The sequence below is a fragment of the Oncorhynchus kisutch genome, linkage group LG21 (genome assembly GCF_002021735.2).
Source record: "Oncorhynchus kisutch isolate 150728-3 linkage group LG21, Okis_V2, whole genome shotgun sequence".
Classification (NCBI taxonomy): domain Eukaryota; kingdom Metazoa; phylum Chordata; class Actinopteri; order Salmoniformes; family Salmonidae; genus Oncorhynchus; species Oncorhynchus kisutch.
This window is the reverse complement of record NC_034194.2, coordinates 12,833,220-12,850,935: the sequence shown is the minus strand read 5'-3', so window position 1 is coordinate 12,850,935 and position 17,716 is coordinate 12,833,220. Positions and strand designations below refer to the sequence as shown.

Sequence of the window (17,716 nt, the reverse complement as noted above, 5' to 3'; positions counted from 1 at the left end):
TAACCTAGTAACTGATGGTAATGAATGAAGTCCAACATGAAAGTAAAACAAGGACCAAGTAGGCGCATATATTTATTTTGACTCCATTAGCGATGTCAATACGAAAATATGACACTCCAACCTGGCATTTCTTAATTTGTTGATTCATATTTATAAGTAACCTGAAATAATAATAATGAAATGGCATGATGATAATAACAAAGTGTAATGGCTTTTTAAAATAGCTTTTGTTAAGAACCATATTCATGCAAGTGTACAAACAGAATTGTGACCGTCACCAGTGCTAGTTGTAGGAAGGTCAGGACTGTCAGACCCACACCTATTACCCAGCCATGATTCTTCTCATTGTGTTTGGTGCTGTGTTGCCAGACTGTGTTTGTGACAACTGCTCATGTAACAAAATACATTTGATGAAATGATTGTTTGACCCGACAGGTCGAGTGGTGTTCCACATGCCAGACTGGTTGCACCACATCCTGTCAGGGGGACGGATCTTGTTCAAGAACACGCTGGAGGCCTACATGGATAACTACATCCAGCACAAACTGGACGTGATCCTGCAGGAGCACCACGTCGTCTCTCTCGTCACCATGCTCAGAGGTACGGTGAATTGCTTCAGTAATGTTTCCCCCTTTATAAACCTTTGACTGATTTTCTTCCCCGACCCCTCCTATTTCCTTCCTAAAAGGCTCCATCAAAGGGTTTTAGGGCAATACACACAATCACTGTAGATGTTGCTGTTCCACTTCAGTGCTTAGCCAATCTCACTGTTGTTGTTGTGAATTACTGTCCATTAAGTTCTGGAATTGCCTTGCCTTGATCTACTTCTCCCAGACTCATGATGATGTTTTCTGCCCTATCTTAGATGCTGTGTTCTGTGAGACCAGTGAGGAACTCACTATAGGAGACAAGCAGAGAAGAGCCAAGAAGGCATTCGAAGAGATGATGAATTATTTGCCAGGTTAGACCCAAGCTTTTAGCCTGGTCATGGCATGACAAACATGATATGACAAGGAGTTGGTATGATAGCAGAAACAGACTGGCACTCGCCGACGGTGAGTTGGGATATGCAAAAAAACATTTCCAAATCACACATGCGTGAAATAAGAAAATATAAGCACCCACCAAATTGTTATCATACAAACAGACTGGAACTGGCTACATGTTCTCTAGTATTCTTTTGCTGTATTCGTGTGCTGCACAGATCCAGTATGCACTCTCTAGATATCTAGCTCTCAGCATGATGGATTCATGTCTTAATCACAGTTCATTAGCCACCAAGCAAGTTACATTGTATTAACAAATGACATCCAGACACAGAATAGTTTTCACCAAGCCCAGATATTTTCAATTTCATCATATCAATAAGTCCCATTGCCTGTGCATATGGGCCCTGGTCAAAAGTAATGCACTATAAAGGGAATTGGATGCCATTTTGGGACACAACCTGTGCCTGGTGAACACTCCCTGATTTATCGGTTTCATTCTAATCTCTAGAAGCCTGGTCCTACTTTTGAAAGCATGTCCTGGCAGAAACACTGCATGTTGAACAAGTGCAATGACATCATCCATGGAAATTAGTCATAATTTGATGGAATCACCTGCCAAAGGTATAGTTTGTTTTTATGGATTAAGCGGGCCTCCGTTGTACTGTATTGATGTCTTTGTCTTTTCACCTCATAGACTTTGTGGAAAAGTGCATCGGACAGGAGGCCAAATACGAGGGCATCAGGCTTCTCTTTGACGGTTTTCAGCAACCACTTCTTAACAAGCAGGTAAAGCCAAACAACGAGACAATTTTCTCTGCAGCCAAGGTTTCATGGTGCATTATCCGTTTTCTCTCTTGTTTCTGTCCTCTGCCCCTCAGATGACTTACGTTCTGATGGATATTGCTGTCGAAGAACTGTTTCCAGAGCTTGGCAAGGTAAATTCCTAAAAATCGGATACACAGGCCAAACATGTCTTTTCCAAACTATTTAGACGTTTAAGACACGCTTATTTATAAAGTAGGAAGGTACCAGGATGTAGTTTGTGTACCTTCCTGCGGATACCGTGATAATGTTGTCTATTCAGCAGGGACAGAGAGAGCCATCGGCCGATAGTAGCCAGTGGATGTAGATAACAGCACGCTTCTCTTCCCTGGAGCGAAAGTGCAAATGTCTCTGGGATTATATCAACATTCCACTGTACAATAATAAAATATATTTATTGATTTTACTGGGTGGTCAAATGTCATATTTTATCTGGCTTAAATAATTCCTTGCTGGCTGCTGCACCGAGGTCCTTTCTTGATGTGTCAATGTAAGAGGCCTTCCCCGACCGTAACTATGGTTTAATTTGTGTGCTGTAAAAATAAAGATGCAGGCTGAAGCAATGAGCTGAGACCATGTTTAAAGTCAGCTTCTCAGTTTTCTAAATTGAGGTTGTGTCCTGCATATGACCTAATACGATTTCCATCTGCCCCACTGGTGCCAGCGGTGGGTGGAGATGAATGTCTGGCCCCTGTAAAGAATAAAGCCTTTGGGAGGTTGAGAGAGAATGTTCCTTTTCCTCAATACTCCTGTGGCCTTAACCAGTTCTGATCAATGGTGAGAGCAGCAAAGCCACATCACTGAGGGATTTCATTGTTTCCTTTTTGAAATGCTGCATTGTACTTTTTTGTTGTTGTTGCATGAGAGCTAGTTCAAGATCAGCTTTTAAAATCACATATCTGCTAGACAAACATTGACATCTGTCTAAATGTACTACTACCAAGCTTATTTCAATATCACAACTAACCCAAATATAACATTTCACAGGCTATTTACAAATTACAACTGAGAAACTGAATTTATGACCTCTGGTTCTCAATGTATTTCTTTAGCAGGGATCTGAAACAAGCTAACCAACTTTAGGAAAGTCCTAATCAGATTTTATACCATCCTATTAAAAAAAAAAAAAACAGTATAGCATTCATGACCATAGTAAAGAATTCTATAAATATTTACAAAAGGTTGACCAAGTCATTTATCTCCTTTCTAGTCCCAAAGAGCTTAAACAGAGCTCGTTGTTTGTATATCTTCTCCCATAAACTAATGCTGGTTAAGCAAGCATACTCTGCACACATTAAAACAGCCAGTGGTAATCTGTTTCCATCTCTGTTGAAGTTTGCTTATGTTGGTACTGTATGTGGTACTATTATATAAACAGAATTTGAGCAAGAGCTTGACAGCAGTTACTGTACATGAGACTTGACAAAGCAAAACCTGTCTAGAGAAGTCCAGTGTGTCATTTACAGTGCATATCAAGCTGCAGTATTTATATAGAAATATCTAAGCGCCTTGTTAATGGATATTTCACCAATGTCCTTAATTTGTACTCTCTAGACTAACTAGAGTTGAGCTCTTCCCTTGGATGCTGAGAACACGTCCAATGGCAAGCTAGCGTTGCAGGCAGGGATCTCATAGGCTCCTAGACAGAGCCATCACCAGCCCTATGAGGATTAACAAAGTTGTGTGTCCAGATCCTCCTGAATTTGAGTTGGAAATCTTGATACGTCCTTCTACAGCTGGGTGCACCTTCTTCCTCTCAGTAATGTAGCTGGCCACGACCGAAATGTCCATGTCACCTGTAAGATAAACTATTTTCAACCTCCATGAACCAGTTAACCAATACCTTATCTGGTAAATAATAGTTGTGCAACAGAAAATGCTCAACGGGTTCCTGTTCATAAAATAAAAGTTATGAGTCTGCAGAAAGGAGCTCATCCCTAGAGATATATTATCAGCGTCCCAAAAGGCACCCTGGCCTATTCCTTATTTAGTGGACTAAAGGGTTGGGGTCAATTACATTGCAGACAATTCAGGAAGTACACTGAAATTCCAACTTCAATTCTCTTGATGCTTTGAGGAAAATGTAGAATTTTGTTTACTTTCTGAATTGACCCCAATCCTGGTTCACTATACAGGGAATTGGTCGTCTCCAATGGCACCCTTAGTGTTGTAATCTATTCAATTGTGAGCTCACCACTGTCATGTTTCAGCTTCTCCTCTTTGATCATGGAGAATCCATCTCCTCCTTCCACCAAGTAGGAGGGCAGGACCACCTTGTATAGTCTGCTGTTGTCCAGTGGCTCATAGACGGGCACCCGGCAGTTCGTACAGAGCACACTGATACTCCTGGCACGCTCCCCTGGGGGACTTGACATATCATACTCTACATGGAATCCTATTGAGATTATAGGAGTGAAATAAAGTCAGTCCAAAACACTTGTCCTCATTCCTCTCCATGTAGTTTGACTAAGAGGGAAAAGCAAAACGATAGTAAATTCAATGTAGGTGCACAGGTTCTTGGGGATAGATAGCTGGAGACAAGTGCCTGATGTCAACTGGTTTAGGTTATATTATGACCCTCTCTACCAATAAATGAAATGGAGACTGATACCTGATACTTGAAGGAATTCCCCTGTGTTCCCTCCATATCTCCTGACAGAGTGCTCAAAAGCTTTCCTCAGAGTGGAGCCCTTCAGCTGCACCAGATCATAGGTGCCTCCAAACGGCAACACAGCAATCAGGTCTTCCATCGTGATGGAACCTAACAAAATACATTTCAATCAGTTTCCACATTGAGGGAGAAAAACCCAGAAATGGCAAACACAAGGCTGGTTTCCCGGACACAGATTAAGCCTAGTCCTGGACAACAAAACAAGCTCAATGGAGAATCTCGATTGAATTTTCTGCTGTTGTCCAGGAAACAGCCCCATAAAAGGCACACACCATTTCGGCTGCGTTCATCTATGGATGACCGTATTGATCCCCCTTGGACGATGCAGGAGCTGACATGGTTCCACTGAAGCTCATCGGCATATTTAATGTTGTGGTGTACCTACAGCAAAATAACAGGATTTCATCAGTAGGCTACAGACTGACCGAAAGGTACCAGGTTTGGGTAGCTGTCCTGGGTACTACTAACTCACCATAGCGTCGCAGATTAGGTTTCCCAGGTTGCACTCTCTGAACCTGCACTCTTCAAACGTTCCATTGAGATACACCAGGGTCTCCCCCACATACTGCGAGGAGTAATTTGCCAGGGCCTTTTTCCACTCGTTTACTTCAGCAAGAATACTGGGGTCTGACAAGAGGAAATCATATGCAGTTACTGGGTTATTTCGGTGCCTTTTGAGAAGTGTAACTTGGTTTCACCTCTAACATTCGGTCATAATACATTTTAAAACCATCTCGAGGTTAAATAAAATTACTGTTGATAAAGAAACTTGTGACACGGGGAATGGAAGTTTGTGTGCAACGGAGTGTCAATTGAACGCAAGCTTCACAAAACACAGATTTAAAACATTTCTAGCCTATGGGTACCAATCTAGCAATGGGGTGGGGGGGGAACTATACAAACAATTCGGCCCAAAACTAGACCTCTTCTGGGGGGCTGGAACTGATTGAGTCGGCCCAGAATCGGGTGTTGGACTTGGCCCGGAATCAAAATTAATGACTGCCCAGAATCGGCCCATCTACTGGAAATTCAGTCAACTTTGCCGGCATTTTACCAGGATTGCCCCAGAAGCGTCCCGATGCAAATTTAAATGTATACAAAATTACCCAAATTTAGTCATTTAAATTACTATTATGCATACAAATTATACCCATCCACACAGAAAAAAAAAGTATGTCGGAGGAAACACCATACACCTGGTGACCATGTCAGCGTGCATGCGCCTGGCCCGCCACAGGAGTCGCTACAGCACAAGGACATCCCGACCGGCCAAACCCTCCCCTAACTCGGACGACGCCGGGCCAATTGTGGGTTGCCTCATGGGTCTCCTGGTTGTGGCTGGCACGAGAATCGAACTAGCATCTGTGGCAAGCAGTTTGCACTGCGATGCAGTGTCTTAGACCGCTCCCCCACTCGGGAGGCTACAGCCACAAAGTTAATGCGTATCAATTGCCTTGCACAAAGCATCAAAATACTACTTAAAACAGGACTCTTAAAGAAATTAATTGTATTTTTTGATCAAACATTGAGAATGTATTTTTCTATTGAAATGTTATTTATATAAAGCAGCCCGTGTAATCAATCTGCCAGAGAGTAGGCCCGAGCACCAAGTAATACATTTGGGCCAGATAACTCACTGGAATCGTCCGAGTTCAAATCCCTGCATCCTAACCATAAGCAATACTGCCGAAGGCGGCCCAGACTCAGGCCACATGACGTCAGCAGAGTCTGACTCAGCTGGAATCGGCCCAGATCCACTGTGCTAACTGGGTAACTAGGTTGACATGTTATGCTTGGCCCGCTCAGTTTTCCACAAGAAAATGGCAACAAAAAAAGAGTAGAACTTGCTCGCCTGCTTTTACTCTGTGATTTGACTATTAGATGTTCAATGGAATAGTTTCACCTTTTTAAAATGAGAGTTCAGTTCACCTTAAAATAAGGGTCAGATGTAAATGAACACATGAAATAGTCATCTTCAGAAGTGACTGTCACAGAAAATAAATAACTAGGGCTTTACAATGGTGGTGAAACTTGGACAGTGGATTAAAATCTTCCTAGAAGTGACAGGTTTGACGGATGCTGAATTTTGGCACTTTAACAAGCCTTTATTCACATTAAAAAGTATTTATTGAATTCTCCATGTGACTATATTAAAGTGCACTTCATTTAACAGAACAGGCTTTTAAAATTCAATATCAAAAGGTATTTTATTAGGATCCCCATTAGCTGTGGCAAAAAGCAGCAGCTACTCTTCCTGGGGTCCTCACAAAACATAATACAGAACTACTTTTTTTTTAAAGGCACATGTAGCCTACATATCAATGCATACACAAACTATCTAGGTCAAATAGGGGAGAGGCATTGGGCCACAAAGTGTTACTTTATTTATTTGTTGTTTTTAAACAGGTTTGCTGTTTATTTGAGCAATATGAGATGGAAGGAAGTTCCATGCAATAATACTGTACGTTTTCTTGAATTTGTTCTGGATTTGGGGACTAAGAAAAGACCCCTTGTGGCATGTCTGGTGGGATAAGTGTGCGTCAGAGTTGTGTGTAAATTGACTAGGCAAACAATTTGGGAATTTCCTGGATATAGCCACTATATTGTGATCAATGCATCCAATGGGTACGGATACAGCTTTAGAACAAAGTTCTACAGTATTAGTAAAAATGTGATCGATACATGTGGATGATCTTGTTCCTGTAGTGGTTGATTAATAACCTGAAACAGATTAGGCACTGGTTACAGTAAGAAGCTTCCTCTTGAGCGGACAGCTTGATGAAAACCAGTCAATATTCAGGTCCCCAAGAAAGTAGACCTCTCGGTTGACATACACTATCAAGCATTTCACATATTATTTAGATACTGACTGTTAGCTTATAGCAACACCCCAAAAGAAAAGGCTTTAGATGAAGAGGCAAGTGAACCTGCAACCACAACACTTCAATAACACTTGACAAAAGATCTTCTCTAAGCATTACAGGGATATGGCTCTGAATATATACAGCAACTCCTCCCCCATAAGCATTTCTGTCTCTTCTATAAAACGTTAAATCCTTGTATTGCTACTGATGCATCAAATTAATTACCTAAGCGATGGCTAATACATGACTTATCTGATACCAAGTTATTGATTTCATGAACCTTATATGGCTACATATTGATATGGGCTATTTTCAGCCTTTTCCTGGGTAGCTTATCAGAGAGACATAATATTAAAGGGCACTAAAGGCACTAAATTTGTGGAACAACCCTACTATATAAAGTTGAATACTTTTATATATTAATAAAAATTATACTCAGTGGTACTGAAACTGACGTAGTCTTCACGTTAAAATTCGAATAAATAGCAGATTGGTAACAGTGAACTCATGCTTAAGCGAAACACATTCTCATTGAATTAGTAAATATGAAATAAAAGCTTGAAGTAGAAGGTCAATGGTATGTGTCCACAGTAATGTTCAGTAGTGTTCTCCACCAGACATTCAAATGTTTACAAAACATAGGACAGTATCACCATGCTACACAGAGTCAAGAAAACCAAACATGCTATTTTCACACTTCACAAGTGATAAGGTAAAGAGTAGCACTGCTGATGCAAACGGATGTCATTTCACTGTGTAGGTCCGAAATGGCACCCCATTTCCTATACTACTTTTGATAAGGGCCAATAGGGCTCTCTTCAAAAGTAGTGCACTATATACTATAGAGAATAGGGTGCCATTTAAGACACACTTATTGGCAACTTCCTCATTTTACTCAGTAGTACTGTACTCACCCTCTGGTACAGAGCTGTCCAGCAGGATGGGGTTGCCTGTGGACTGGACCACATTGCCAGCCTCATCAAATGTCACCTTGAGGTAACCCAGATATTTCCCAAAAGCAAAGGCCTGCACCACAGGGACGTCCCGCCCATCCTCTGATTTCACCATGACTGGGTAAGGACCTGCCGGAACCTCAGAGGAAGGTTTCTCTCCTATCAAAACATTGAATGTAAACAATGGAATTAAATGAATGTTTTTCCATATCAAGCATCAGTTGCATTGTAATCATGCTTAAGAAAACAGCAACGAACAGCAATTAAACAACGCCTAAATAACTATGAATGCATTAAGATATAAACTGGGTTTCAATTAGCTGCTGTATAACAGAATGAATCTAGGCCATCGACTTCTTGGATTCTTATGTTCTTACTTTCCCACCACATCAGCCTGAACTACACTGACTTTCCAGGCAGAATTACTGAACAAAGGGCTTACTGTTTGTGGTTTAGTGAACTGTTCTAAAGTGTAGGCCTCACATCAAAGGGAATCCTTATAGCCATCACAGAGTCCTCGCTCTTTAAAAAAAGAAAAAGCAGCATAGCATAGGATAGGTACTGAACTTGCAAGCATGGGAACCAGCCAGTGCACTGATTCTAACCAATATGAAGCATGGCTGCTGTTGTGGAAAAAGCTCAGCACGGCACAAGCTAACTGTGGCTACATCCCAAATGGCACCCTAATCTCTTTGTAGGGAGTGCCATTTGGGACGCACACAAAAACAAAAGGCCAGGATCGGCATCAGGTAAGACAGGTGGCAGATACTCATTGTTCCAGCTTTTTGATATTGCACTAATTAAGGGATGTGGATCCCTCAAATCACAGACCAAGAGCTGCTGAGGCATAAAGTAATATACTGCCTGTGTGGTAAAAACAGCATGGTGTGGTTGTTGTTTGAGTTATTAGTAAGCCTTCTTCCTTCAGGACTGAAGGCAGAATTTATGTGCTTGTTGTTTTGGAGTTTCTATGGTGCTGTGGTTAGAGTGAGACCACTGATGCTTCCAATTATATTTCCAGTCTGTTTTTCATTACATGATGTCATGGTTGGATCGCTTGTAAGGAAGGAAAACTGAAGACAGCCAGGGACACATGCATGTTCAGTTCGGGAATCAACTGTAGGTTCCACAATTCCTTACAAAAACTTATGACAGTTAAAAATGTTCGGATGAAATACAATCATAGTAGAGATTGTAACCTCGTCCCCAAGCTCAGAGAGAGCCCTGGTTGGCAGAAGAAATTACTATGATTGTAAATATTAAACAAAAGTAGTCTGTGGTAAACACTGCATACCGTACCTGTGTACAGAAATGTGTTGCTGTGTCCTCCAATGACCACATCCACGCCCTTCACCCTTCTGGCTATTTCTTTGTCCGTAACGAAACCAGAGTGACCGAGGGCGATGATCTTGTTGACCCCCAGGGTGATGAGTTTGTCGACCTGGGGCTGAAGGGCATCAATCTCATCCTCAAACACTAAGTTAGGTCCTGCAACAGAATGAGGAACAAAAATTAATTTTATATCAGGGAAATTATTTAAATGTTTCCCAAACTCAGTCCTTATGACCCCAAGTGGTGCACATTTAGTTTTTTGCCCTAACACTACACAGCTGATTCAAATGATCAAAGCTTGGCGATTAGTTCATTATTTGAATCAGCTGTGTAGTGCGATGGCAAAAAACAAAACGTGCACCCCTTGCGGTCCAGACGACCGAGTTTGAGAAACCCTGATCTAGAGGAAGGCATTATTAAAATCATAGTGTAAATATTGGAAGCAAACATGAAGCAACCTGGACAGAGCAATCAATATGGATTATTGTGACGAGAGTAGGACAGGAGCGAATGCATGAATATGAAGCTGAATAGAGGGAGAATAAAAGGATTGAGGAGAGAAGGAAGGAAGATACATTAAGAGGGGGGGGGAGGGTGAGGAGAAGCTAAAACTTCAATCAAAACCTTAATCAAGTCAAAACATAATTGTACCGGTTTGTGACAGGGCAGGTGTTTCCCTTGAAGTGTATCCAACCACGCCCACTTTCTGAGAGCCAACATCAAATATCTTATATGGGAAATAAAGCCCGCTGATGTGTGGGGCAAGTGTGTCATCTGCTTTGATGTTAGCACTGAGGACGGTGCACTTCACCTCCTGGAGAAACGGCTTGATAAGTCCCTCCACGTTATTGTCAAACTCATGATTCCCCAGAGCCTATAAAGTTACAAACAAAGGCAAAGGTCAACCACAATATTTCCCGATTAACAACAATGTTCAATCAACCATACTGTTCTGGTGTTATTGTGCTGCCAAGTCTATTTTAGATGAGTTTATCTAATGTTTTTCTTCATCTAATTGCTACGTAAGTCCATGTCCACTAACAACTGATGGAAAGAAAAAATATATATTATTTGTTTTATACATAACTAATTAGCATCCTCCTGGGGTAGACTTCCTGACCATATTATGAATATGGCTTCAATTTTTCCTAGACAATGTCACACTGAGAATTGAAGACCTTTGTCTGGACTTGTCTTGTCCACCACATTGACACCTTGCTCCAGGCTACTTGTCCCTTGTACGTCACAGATTAATACACTGCGGAGTACCCTATCCCTAAAGACCCTACGGAAAATATATCTCTACACACCAGGATGCATCCCAAATGGCACCCTGTTCTTATTCTCTTTATAGTGTACTACTTTTAACAAAAAGGCCCCTGGTAAAACGTAGTGCACTGTATAGGGTAGGGTACTCATCTCTTACCCTATGAAGGTCCGGAGCCTGCTGGTTTTCTGTTCTACCTGATAATTAAATCTAATCAAACTGTCACATGCGCCGAATACAACAAGTGTAGACCTTACCGTGAAATGCTTACTTACAAGCCCTTAATCAACAGTGCAGTTCAAGAAGAGTTAAGAAAATATTTACCAAATAAACTAAAGTAAAAAATAAAATAAGTAAGAATAAAACAACAATAACGAGGCTATATATAGGGGGTACTGTAACCAAGTCAGTGTGCAGGGTTACAGGTTAGTTGATGTAATTTGTACATTTAGGTAGTAAACTTTGAGTAGCAGCAGTGTACAAAACAAATGGGGGGGGGGGGGGGGGGTCAATGTAAATAGTCTGGTGGCCATTTGATTAATTGTTCAGCAGTCTTATGGCTTGGGGTTAGAAGCTGTTAAGGAGCCTTTTGGTCCTAGACTTGGCGCTCCGGTACCACTTGACGTGCGGTATCAGAGAAAACAGTCTATGACGTGGGTGACTAGAGTCTCTGATCATTTTATGGGCTTTCCTCTGACACCGCCTATTATATAGGTCCTGGGTGGCAGGAAGCTTGGCCCCAGTGAAGCTGTTAAGGAACCTTTTGGTCCTAGACTTGGCGCTCTGGTACCACTTGACGTGCGGTATCAGAGAAAACAGTCTATGACGTGGGTGACTAGAGTCTGATCATTTTATGGGCTTTCCTCCGACACCGCCTATTATATAGGTCCTGGGTGGCAGGAAGCTTGGCCCCAGTGATGTACTGGGCCGTACGCACTACCCTCTGTAGCGCTTCACGGTCAGATGCCGAACAGTTGTCATTCCAGGCGGTGATGCAACCGGTCAGGATGCTCTCGATGGTGCAGCTGTAGAACTTTTTGAGGATCTGGGTACCATGTCAAGTCTTTTCAGTCTCCTGAGGTGGAAAAGGTTTTGACGACGCACTTGTTGATTCCCGGGACCACCCATGCGTAAAATTTATGCAAAACAGTCCTGTCGTGTAGCATCCACATCATTTGACCACTTCCGTATTGAGTGAGTCACTGGTACTTCCTGCCTTAGTTTCTGCTTGTAAACAGGAATCAGGATAGAATCATGGTCAGATTTTCCAAATGGAGGGCGGGGGAGAGCTTTGTATGCATCTCTGTGTGTGGAGTAAAGGTGGTCTAGAGTTTTTTTTTCTTTTTCCCTCTGGTTGCACATGTGACATGCTGGTAAAACTGATTTAAGTTTGCCTGCATTAGTCGAAGCCACACCCATCCCACCCGCGTTAGAAGTTCAAAATGAGAATGTGTAGGCCAGGGCTCTCCAACCCTGTTCCTGGAAAACTAACGTTCTATAGGGCTGTGGTCCAAACACTTAAGACACACCCACTTACCCTCGCCTTATTGCCCTTGGGGGAATCTCCATCGCCATCTTGGAGGGTGGTCCAAATGATTAGCCAAGCAAGGGAAGTTTGCAAAGTAAGCCCCTCAGTCCTCGTTTTCAGTCGGCTTTGCGAGTGTACAATTATGTTCACTCCGGGCCTGAAACGCCCCATAATTCAATCGGCGACAATGGTACCTCCGCTAAGAAAAGTCTGCGAAAACTTAAACATCAATGGAGAAGTCAACATGCAAGTGTAAGTAAAAACGAATGCCAATAAGTTAGAAATGTTGCTACTATGTAAAAAGTTTGTTTTTGTTTGGTTATCTATTGGAAAGTGTAGAAATAAAACATTTTCCTTCAGAAGTTCCAGCTGGGCAGGCTAATGTCAGTTAGCTAATTTATTTGCTAGTTATACGTATATTAATAATTATATATTTAATATAAGTAGACATGCACTCATAATTGACTGTAGCGCAAGTTACCAGTGGCTGAAAACGCAATCAGAGGGATGAACGAGTGGTGAATTTCCGCCCAAGGGTTGTTCATTTAAAAATAAATCCTTCCTTCCTACCTCGCCCCTTGCGAGCAGTGTATACTTGCGAGCAGTGTAAACGTCACACTTAATTTAAAAATATTTATAAACTGGGTGGTTCGAGCGCTGAATGCTGATTGGCTGACAGCTGTGGTATAACAGACCACATACCACGGGTATGACAACATGCATTTTTACTGCTCTAATTACATCAGTAACCCGTTTATAATAGCAATAAGGCACCTCAGGGGTTTGTGGCATATGGCTACGGGCTGTATCCAGGCACTGTTGTGTTTGAGAACAGCCCTTAGCCATGGTATATTGGCCATATACCACATATTGGCCATATATTGCTTAAATATACACTGCTCAAAAAAATTAAGGGAACACTTAAACAACACAATGTAACTCCAAGTCAATCACACTTCTGTGAAATCAAACTGTCCACTTAGGAAGCAACACTGATTGACAAATTTCACATGCTGTTGTGCAAATGGAGTAGACAACAGGTGGAAATTATAGGCAATTAGCAAGACACCCCCAATAAAGGAGTGGTTCTGCAGGTGGGGGCCACAGACCACTTCTCAGTTCCTATGCTTCCTGGCTGATGTTTTGGTCACTTTTGAATGCTGGCGGTGCTTTCACTCTAGTGGTAGCATGAGACGGAGTCTACAACCCACACAAGCGGCTCAGGTAGTGCAGCTCATCCAGGATGGCACATCAATGCGAGCTGTGGCAAGAAGGTTTGCTGTGTCTGTCAGCGTAGTGTCCAGAGCATGGAGGCGCTGCCAGGAGACAGGCCAGTACATCAGATGTGGAGGAGGCCATAGGAGGGCAACAACCCAGCAGCAGGACCGCTACCTCTGCCTTTGTGCAAGGAGGAGCAGGAGGAGCACTGCTATAGCCCTGCAAAATGACCTCCAGCAGGCCACAAATGTGCATGTGTCTGCTCAAACGGTCAGAAACAGACTCCATGAGGGTGGTATGAGGGCCTGACATCCACAGGTGGGGGTTGTGCTTACAGCCAGAGAACACCAAGATTGGCAAATTCGCCACTGGCGCCCTGTGCTCTTCACAGATGAAAGCAGGTTCACACTGAGCACATGTGACAGACGTGACAGTCTGGATACGCCGTGGAGAATGTTCTGCTGCCTGCAACATCCTCCAGCATGACCGGTTTGGCGGTGGGTCAGTCATGGTGTGGGGTGGCTTTTCTTTGAGGGGCCGCACAGCCCTCCATGTGCTCGCCAGAGGTAGCCTGACTGCCATTAGGTACCGAGATGAGATCCTCAGACCCCTTGTGAGACCATATGCTGGTGCGGTTGGCCCTGGGTTCCTCCTAATGCAAGACAATGCTAGACCTCATGTGGCTGGAGCGTGTCAGCAGTTCCTGCAAGAGGAAGGCATTGATGCTATGGACTGGCCCACCTGTTCCCCAGACCTGAATCCAATTGAGCACATCTGGGACATCATGTCTTGCTCCATCCACCAACGCCACGTTGCACCACAGACTATGCAGGAGTTGGCGGATGCTTTAGTCCAGGTCTGGGAGGAGATCCCTCAGGAGACCATCTGCCACCTCATCAGGAGCATGCCCAGGCGTTGTAGGGAGGTCATACAGGCACGTGGAGGCCACACACACTACTGAGCCTCATTTTGACTTGTTTTAAGGACATTACATCAAAGTTGGATCAGCCTGTAGTGTGGTTTTCCACATTAATTTTGTGTGACTCCAAATCCAGACCTCCATGGGTTGATAAATTTGATTTCCATTGATAATTTATGTGTGATTTTGTCAGCACATTCAACTATGTAAAGAAAAAAGTATTTAATAAGAATATTTCATTCATTCAGATCTAGGATGTGTTATTTTAGTGTTCCCTTTATTATTTTTTAGCAGTGTATCATAAGAATGTAGTACTGGTAATGTTGAGAACCCTGACTGACATAGGAATGTGGAGCCAAACAGGACCAGAACATCTTGTGCTTTCTCAGTTAGGCAGGAGACAGCTTCCTGCTGTAGATGAACAACCCAGAACTGTGTGTTTGCCTCAAAGTATCTTGCTTCAATCAGTTTATTCCAGTTCAGAATAAAAATGATTTGTATTTTGACAGCAACGGTTCCAACCTAGACTTGTTTCCAACAATTTCTACAGTAAGATGTACAGTAGGCTTGATCATTTTTCATCTTCAGTTGTACTGTTACTTAGCTAGCTACTGATAGCTCAACCCTAACTCGCTTTGCCTAACGTTAGCTATTAGCTGTGTACAAGTCCAGGGGACTGTTTGAAAGAGAAACTCGCATATACTACTGAGACAGTACTCTCTTATTTCTGCTTATCATCACCTTTTTATAAAATGACAACAATGCCTTGCTAGCTTACCTACTTTCCACTGTCGAAACACTGTTTCCTGACGCATTCTGCCCTGTTCTGAAATAATTCCCTAGGTATACCGCCATGCTGTGGGTATTTAGTCAGGACGTGTCGTAATAGGATTTTTTTCGTTTTCATTGACTCATTAAGTTACTAAGCACTTCCCAAAAACAAATCACATTGAGGGATCTCCTCGTTAATTCTCAAAGTTTGTATGAAAGAGAAACTCATCGGTGTATTGCCTTTTCGTGACGATTGAGATCAGTCAGAACTTGTTGCTAGCATGAGTCCATTTGGGGAGTGGCAATGACAAGTCAGTGGCTGACAGCGCATCTGCTGTTAAACGACAGCTCTGCAGCTTGTCACCGAGTGAACGTTAAGAACACTCAAGAAAAGAAAGATCTGGTAAACTGCGAAGCACACCGGCAGCTGCCATACTGAGCAGAGACCGCACTGAACAGAGACCGCAGTTGCGCTTGGCCAAATCAATTCACTAACTAATTATACATGTACTATGACACGTCGCGACCCATACTTTAAGAAAGGCTGTGTTAGAGACTTTTCCAATCATTGTTGAGATCTGATATCCTGCAAAGTGCAAGACGAGAGGTAGGCCAGACAATATCAACCAATCACATTTCTCAAATCCTTTCGGGGTAAATTCCAGCTACGCATGGAGAGGACAGTTCGGCCTAACAATAATACTTACAAAACGCGTGCTTGTGACGAAAAGCTACCTAAGTAAGTAACTGAAAGATGGTATATAAGGTAATTTCTTCAAATTTCTGAGGGTAGCTAATTAGTTGATCAATAATTTCCGCTACTTCACTCAATCCCGTTTTAAAAAGGATAATTTCCTAACACCAACCAGAAAATGTTCCCTTGGCCACTTTTTCCCAGATTTTCATAAAACAGCCACACATAGGGTCAAGATTCTGCGTCACTAAGTTTTGCCCGAGGCAAATGAGTAGGCTAGTCTTGGTGCGCTTCAATTCGCTCGTTCAATACAGCTGAGCAGGGGTTGCGTCGCACCGCCACTTCTCACAATTGTGGTCCTTTAGTAAAGTTTGATCAAAGCTGAATCAATGTCTTGGAAGATCATAATGATTCATTAGTATTCAACATATCGGATACAAACTTAACAGCATAGTATAACGTTACTGTTACACCAAAAACACCACCTCAGTTGTTATGAGATTTTAGGATGGTTAGCTAGATAGCTGAATAGTAAATATATATATATATATATATATATATATATATATATATATATATATAATAACAATGTGCTTTTATTTAAACAAAATACTGGAAGGTTAAAACCATCTGCTCTAATTTGCTCACAAATTCTAAATGCAGATATTCCCATGAAACTGGCATGCAGATGCAGTTTGGACGTTTCACCGTTAAACGTGAAGAATTATCATTCACGATTGACAGTGATGATGGCCTATTTTGAAATAGTGATACAGTGTCCGGAGAATGTCGTGCCAAATCATTCTGTTGTCCCGCATATGGGTATTTTAAATATGGTCACCCAGAGAGCATCCTCCATTATGAAATGATACAGTCGCCCACATTAATATTCTACTGGAATGACGTGAACTGCTTACCATCGCATCGTAGCCAAGTTTATTCATAAAATAGGCAGCCTCGGCTCCCTTATATACATTAAACCAAACGGTTCCCTGAAATTGGTCGCCTGCGTCCAGCAGCATCACGTTCTTCTCCCGGCTCCGGATCTCCTGTATTTTCGTAAACCTCCTTGCCACACCGGCAAAACACGGAGGCTTGGTGCATTTGCCGTAACTGTTGCTCGTCTCCTCAACCCTTGCGTGGACGTCGTTGGTGTGAAGCAGGGTGAGTTCCCACGCTTCCACAGTAGAAACATGACTACAGATGCAGAGGTAGAGTAGAAGACCCTTCATAGACTCACTCACTGCCATCTTGTCGTTGACAGCGCACTGTATTAGAACACAGAAGTTCACCCGTACATTGACTGCACCAGAAGGCGTGGACACAAGAAGGGGTGTTCTTCTCCAATCGTAGCATATCATTTACATAGCTTGGGTTGGTTTATGTGTTTACAGTGTGCAGTAACTTGACAAGGAAGGCCCACACGTAATTCAATATTACTTTCAACCTAATAAAAGGTGTACAGCCATGCACAAACACAGCAAAGTGATACAGCCCACTCAACCATGCATTGAACAGGTACAACTCTTGGTGATGACGTTTCCCATTTGATGATGTCAAGGCCAATGCCAATAATAACCATGAACACATGAATAGTAATCATACTATATTGCAGGTAAGTACAATAACATATTCAATGTAATTATTTATATAGTGTCCACACTAACACTTCTCCCCCTTAATTTCAA

The 17,716-nt window shown here is 42.4% G+C and overlaps 2 protein-coding genes across 4 annotated transcripts in view; one reads left to right on the top strand and one right to left on the bottom strand.

Annotated features, from left to right (window-relative positions):
- Nucleotides 1–2,217, top strand: part of snx14 (sorting nexin 14) — a 28,274-nt gene extending 26,057 nt beyond the window's left edge. For both annotated transcript variants that reach the window (XM_020455405.2, XM_020455404.2), the window contains 5 exons: nucleotides 436–600; nucleotides 866–961; nucleotides 1,684–1,775; nucleotides 1,868–1,924; nucleotides 2,074–2,217. In XM_020455405.2, coding sequence (XP_020310994.1) covers nucleotides 436–600; nucleotides 866–961; nucleotides 1,684–1,775; nucleotides 1,868–1,924; nucleotides 2,074–2,118 — 455 coding nt within the window. In that variant the 3' untranslated portion in view covers nucleotides 2,119–2,217. The remainder of the gene's footprint in view (nucleotides 1–435; nucleotides 601–865; nucleotides 962–1,683; nucleotides 1,776–1,867; nucleotides 1,925–2,073) is intronic.
- Nucleotides 60–17,340, bottom strand: nt5e (5'-nucleotidase, ecto (CD73)). 2 transcript variants are annotated; one of them, XM_020455414.2, is made up of 9 exons: nucleotides 16,946–17,340; nucleotides 10,283–10,505; nucleotides 9,599–9,787; nucleotides 8,261–8,458; nucleotides 4,955–5,109; nucleotides 4,755–4,863; nucleotides 4,423–4,572; nucleotides 4,006–4,206; nucleotides 60–3,607 (listed from the first exon to the last, which is right to left on the bottom strand). In XM_020455414.2, exons 1-9 carry the CDS (start codon nucleotides 17,276–17,278, stop codon nucleotides 3,441–3,443), a joined length of 1,725 nt encoding a protein of 574 aa, XP_020311003.1. In that variant the 5' UTR covers nucleotides 17,279–17,340; the 3' UTR covers nucleotides 60–3,440. The 2 variants fall into 2 exon arrangements, with proteins under 2 accessions (XP_020311003.1, XP_020311005.1); XM_020455416.2 differs by lacking the exon at nucleotides 16,946–17,340 and adding an exon at nucleotides 12,436–13,072.
- Nucleotides 17,341–17,716: the final 376 nt, after the last annotated feature.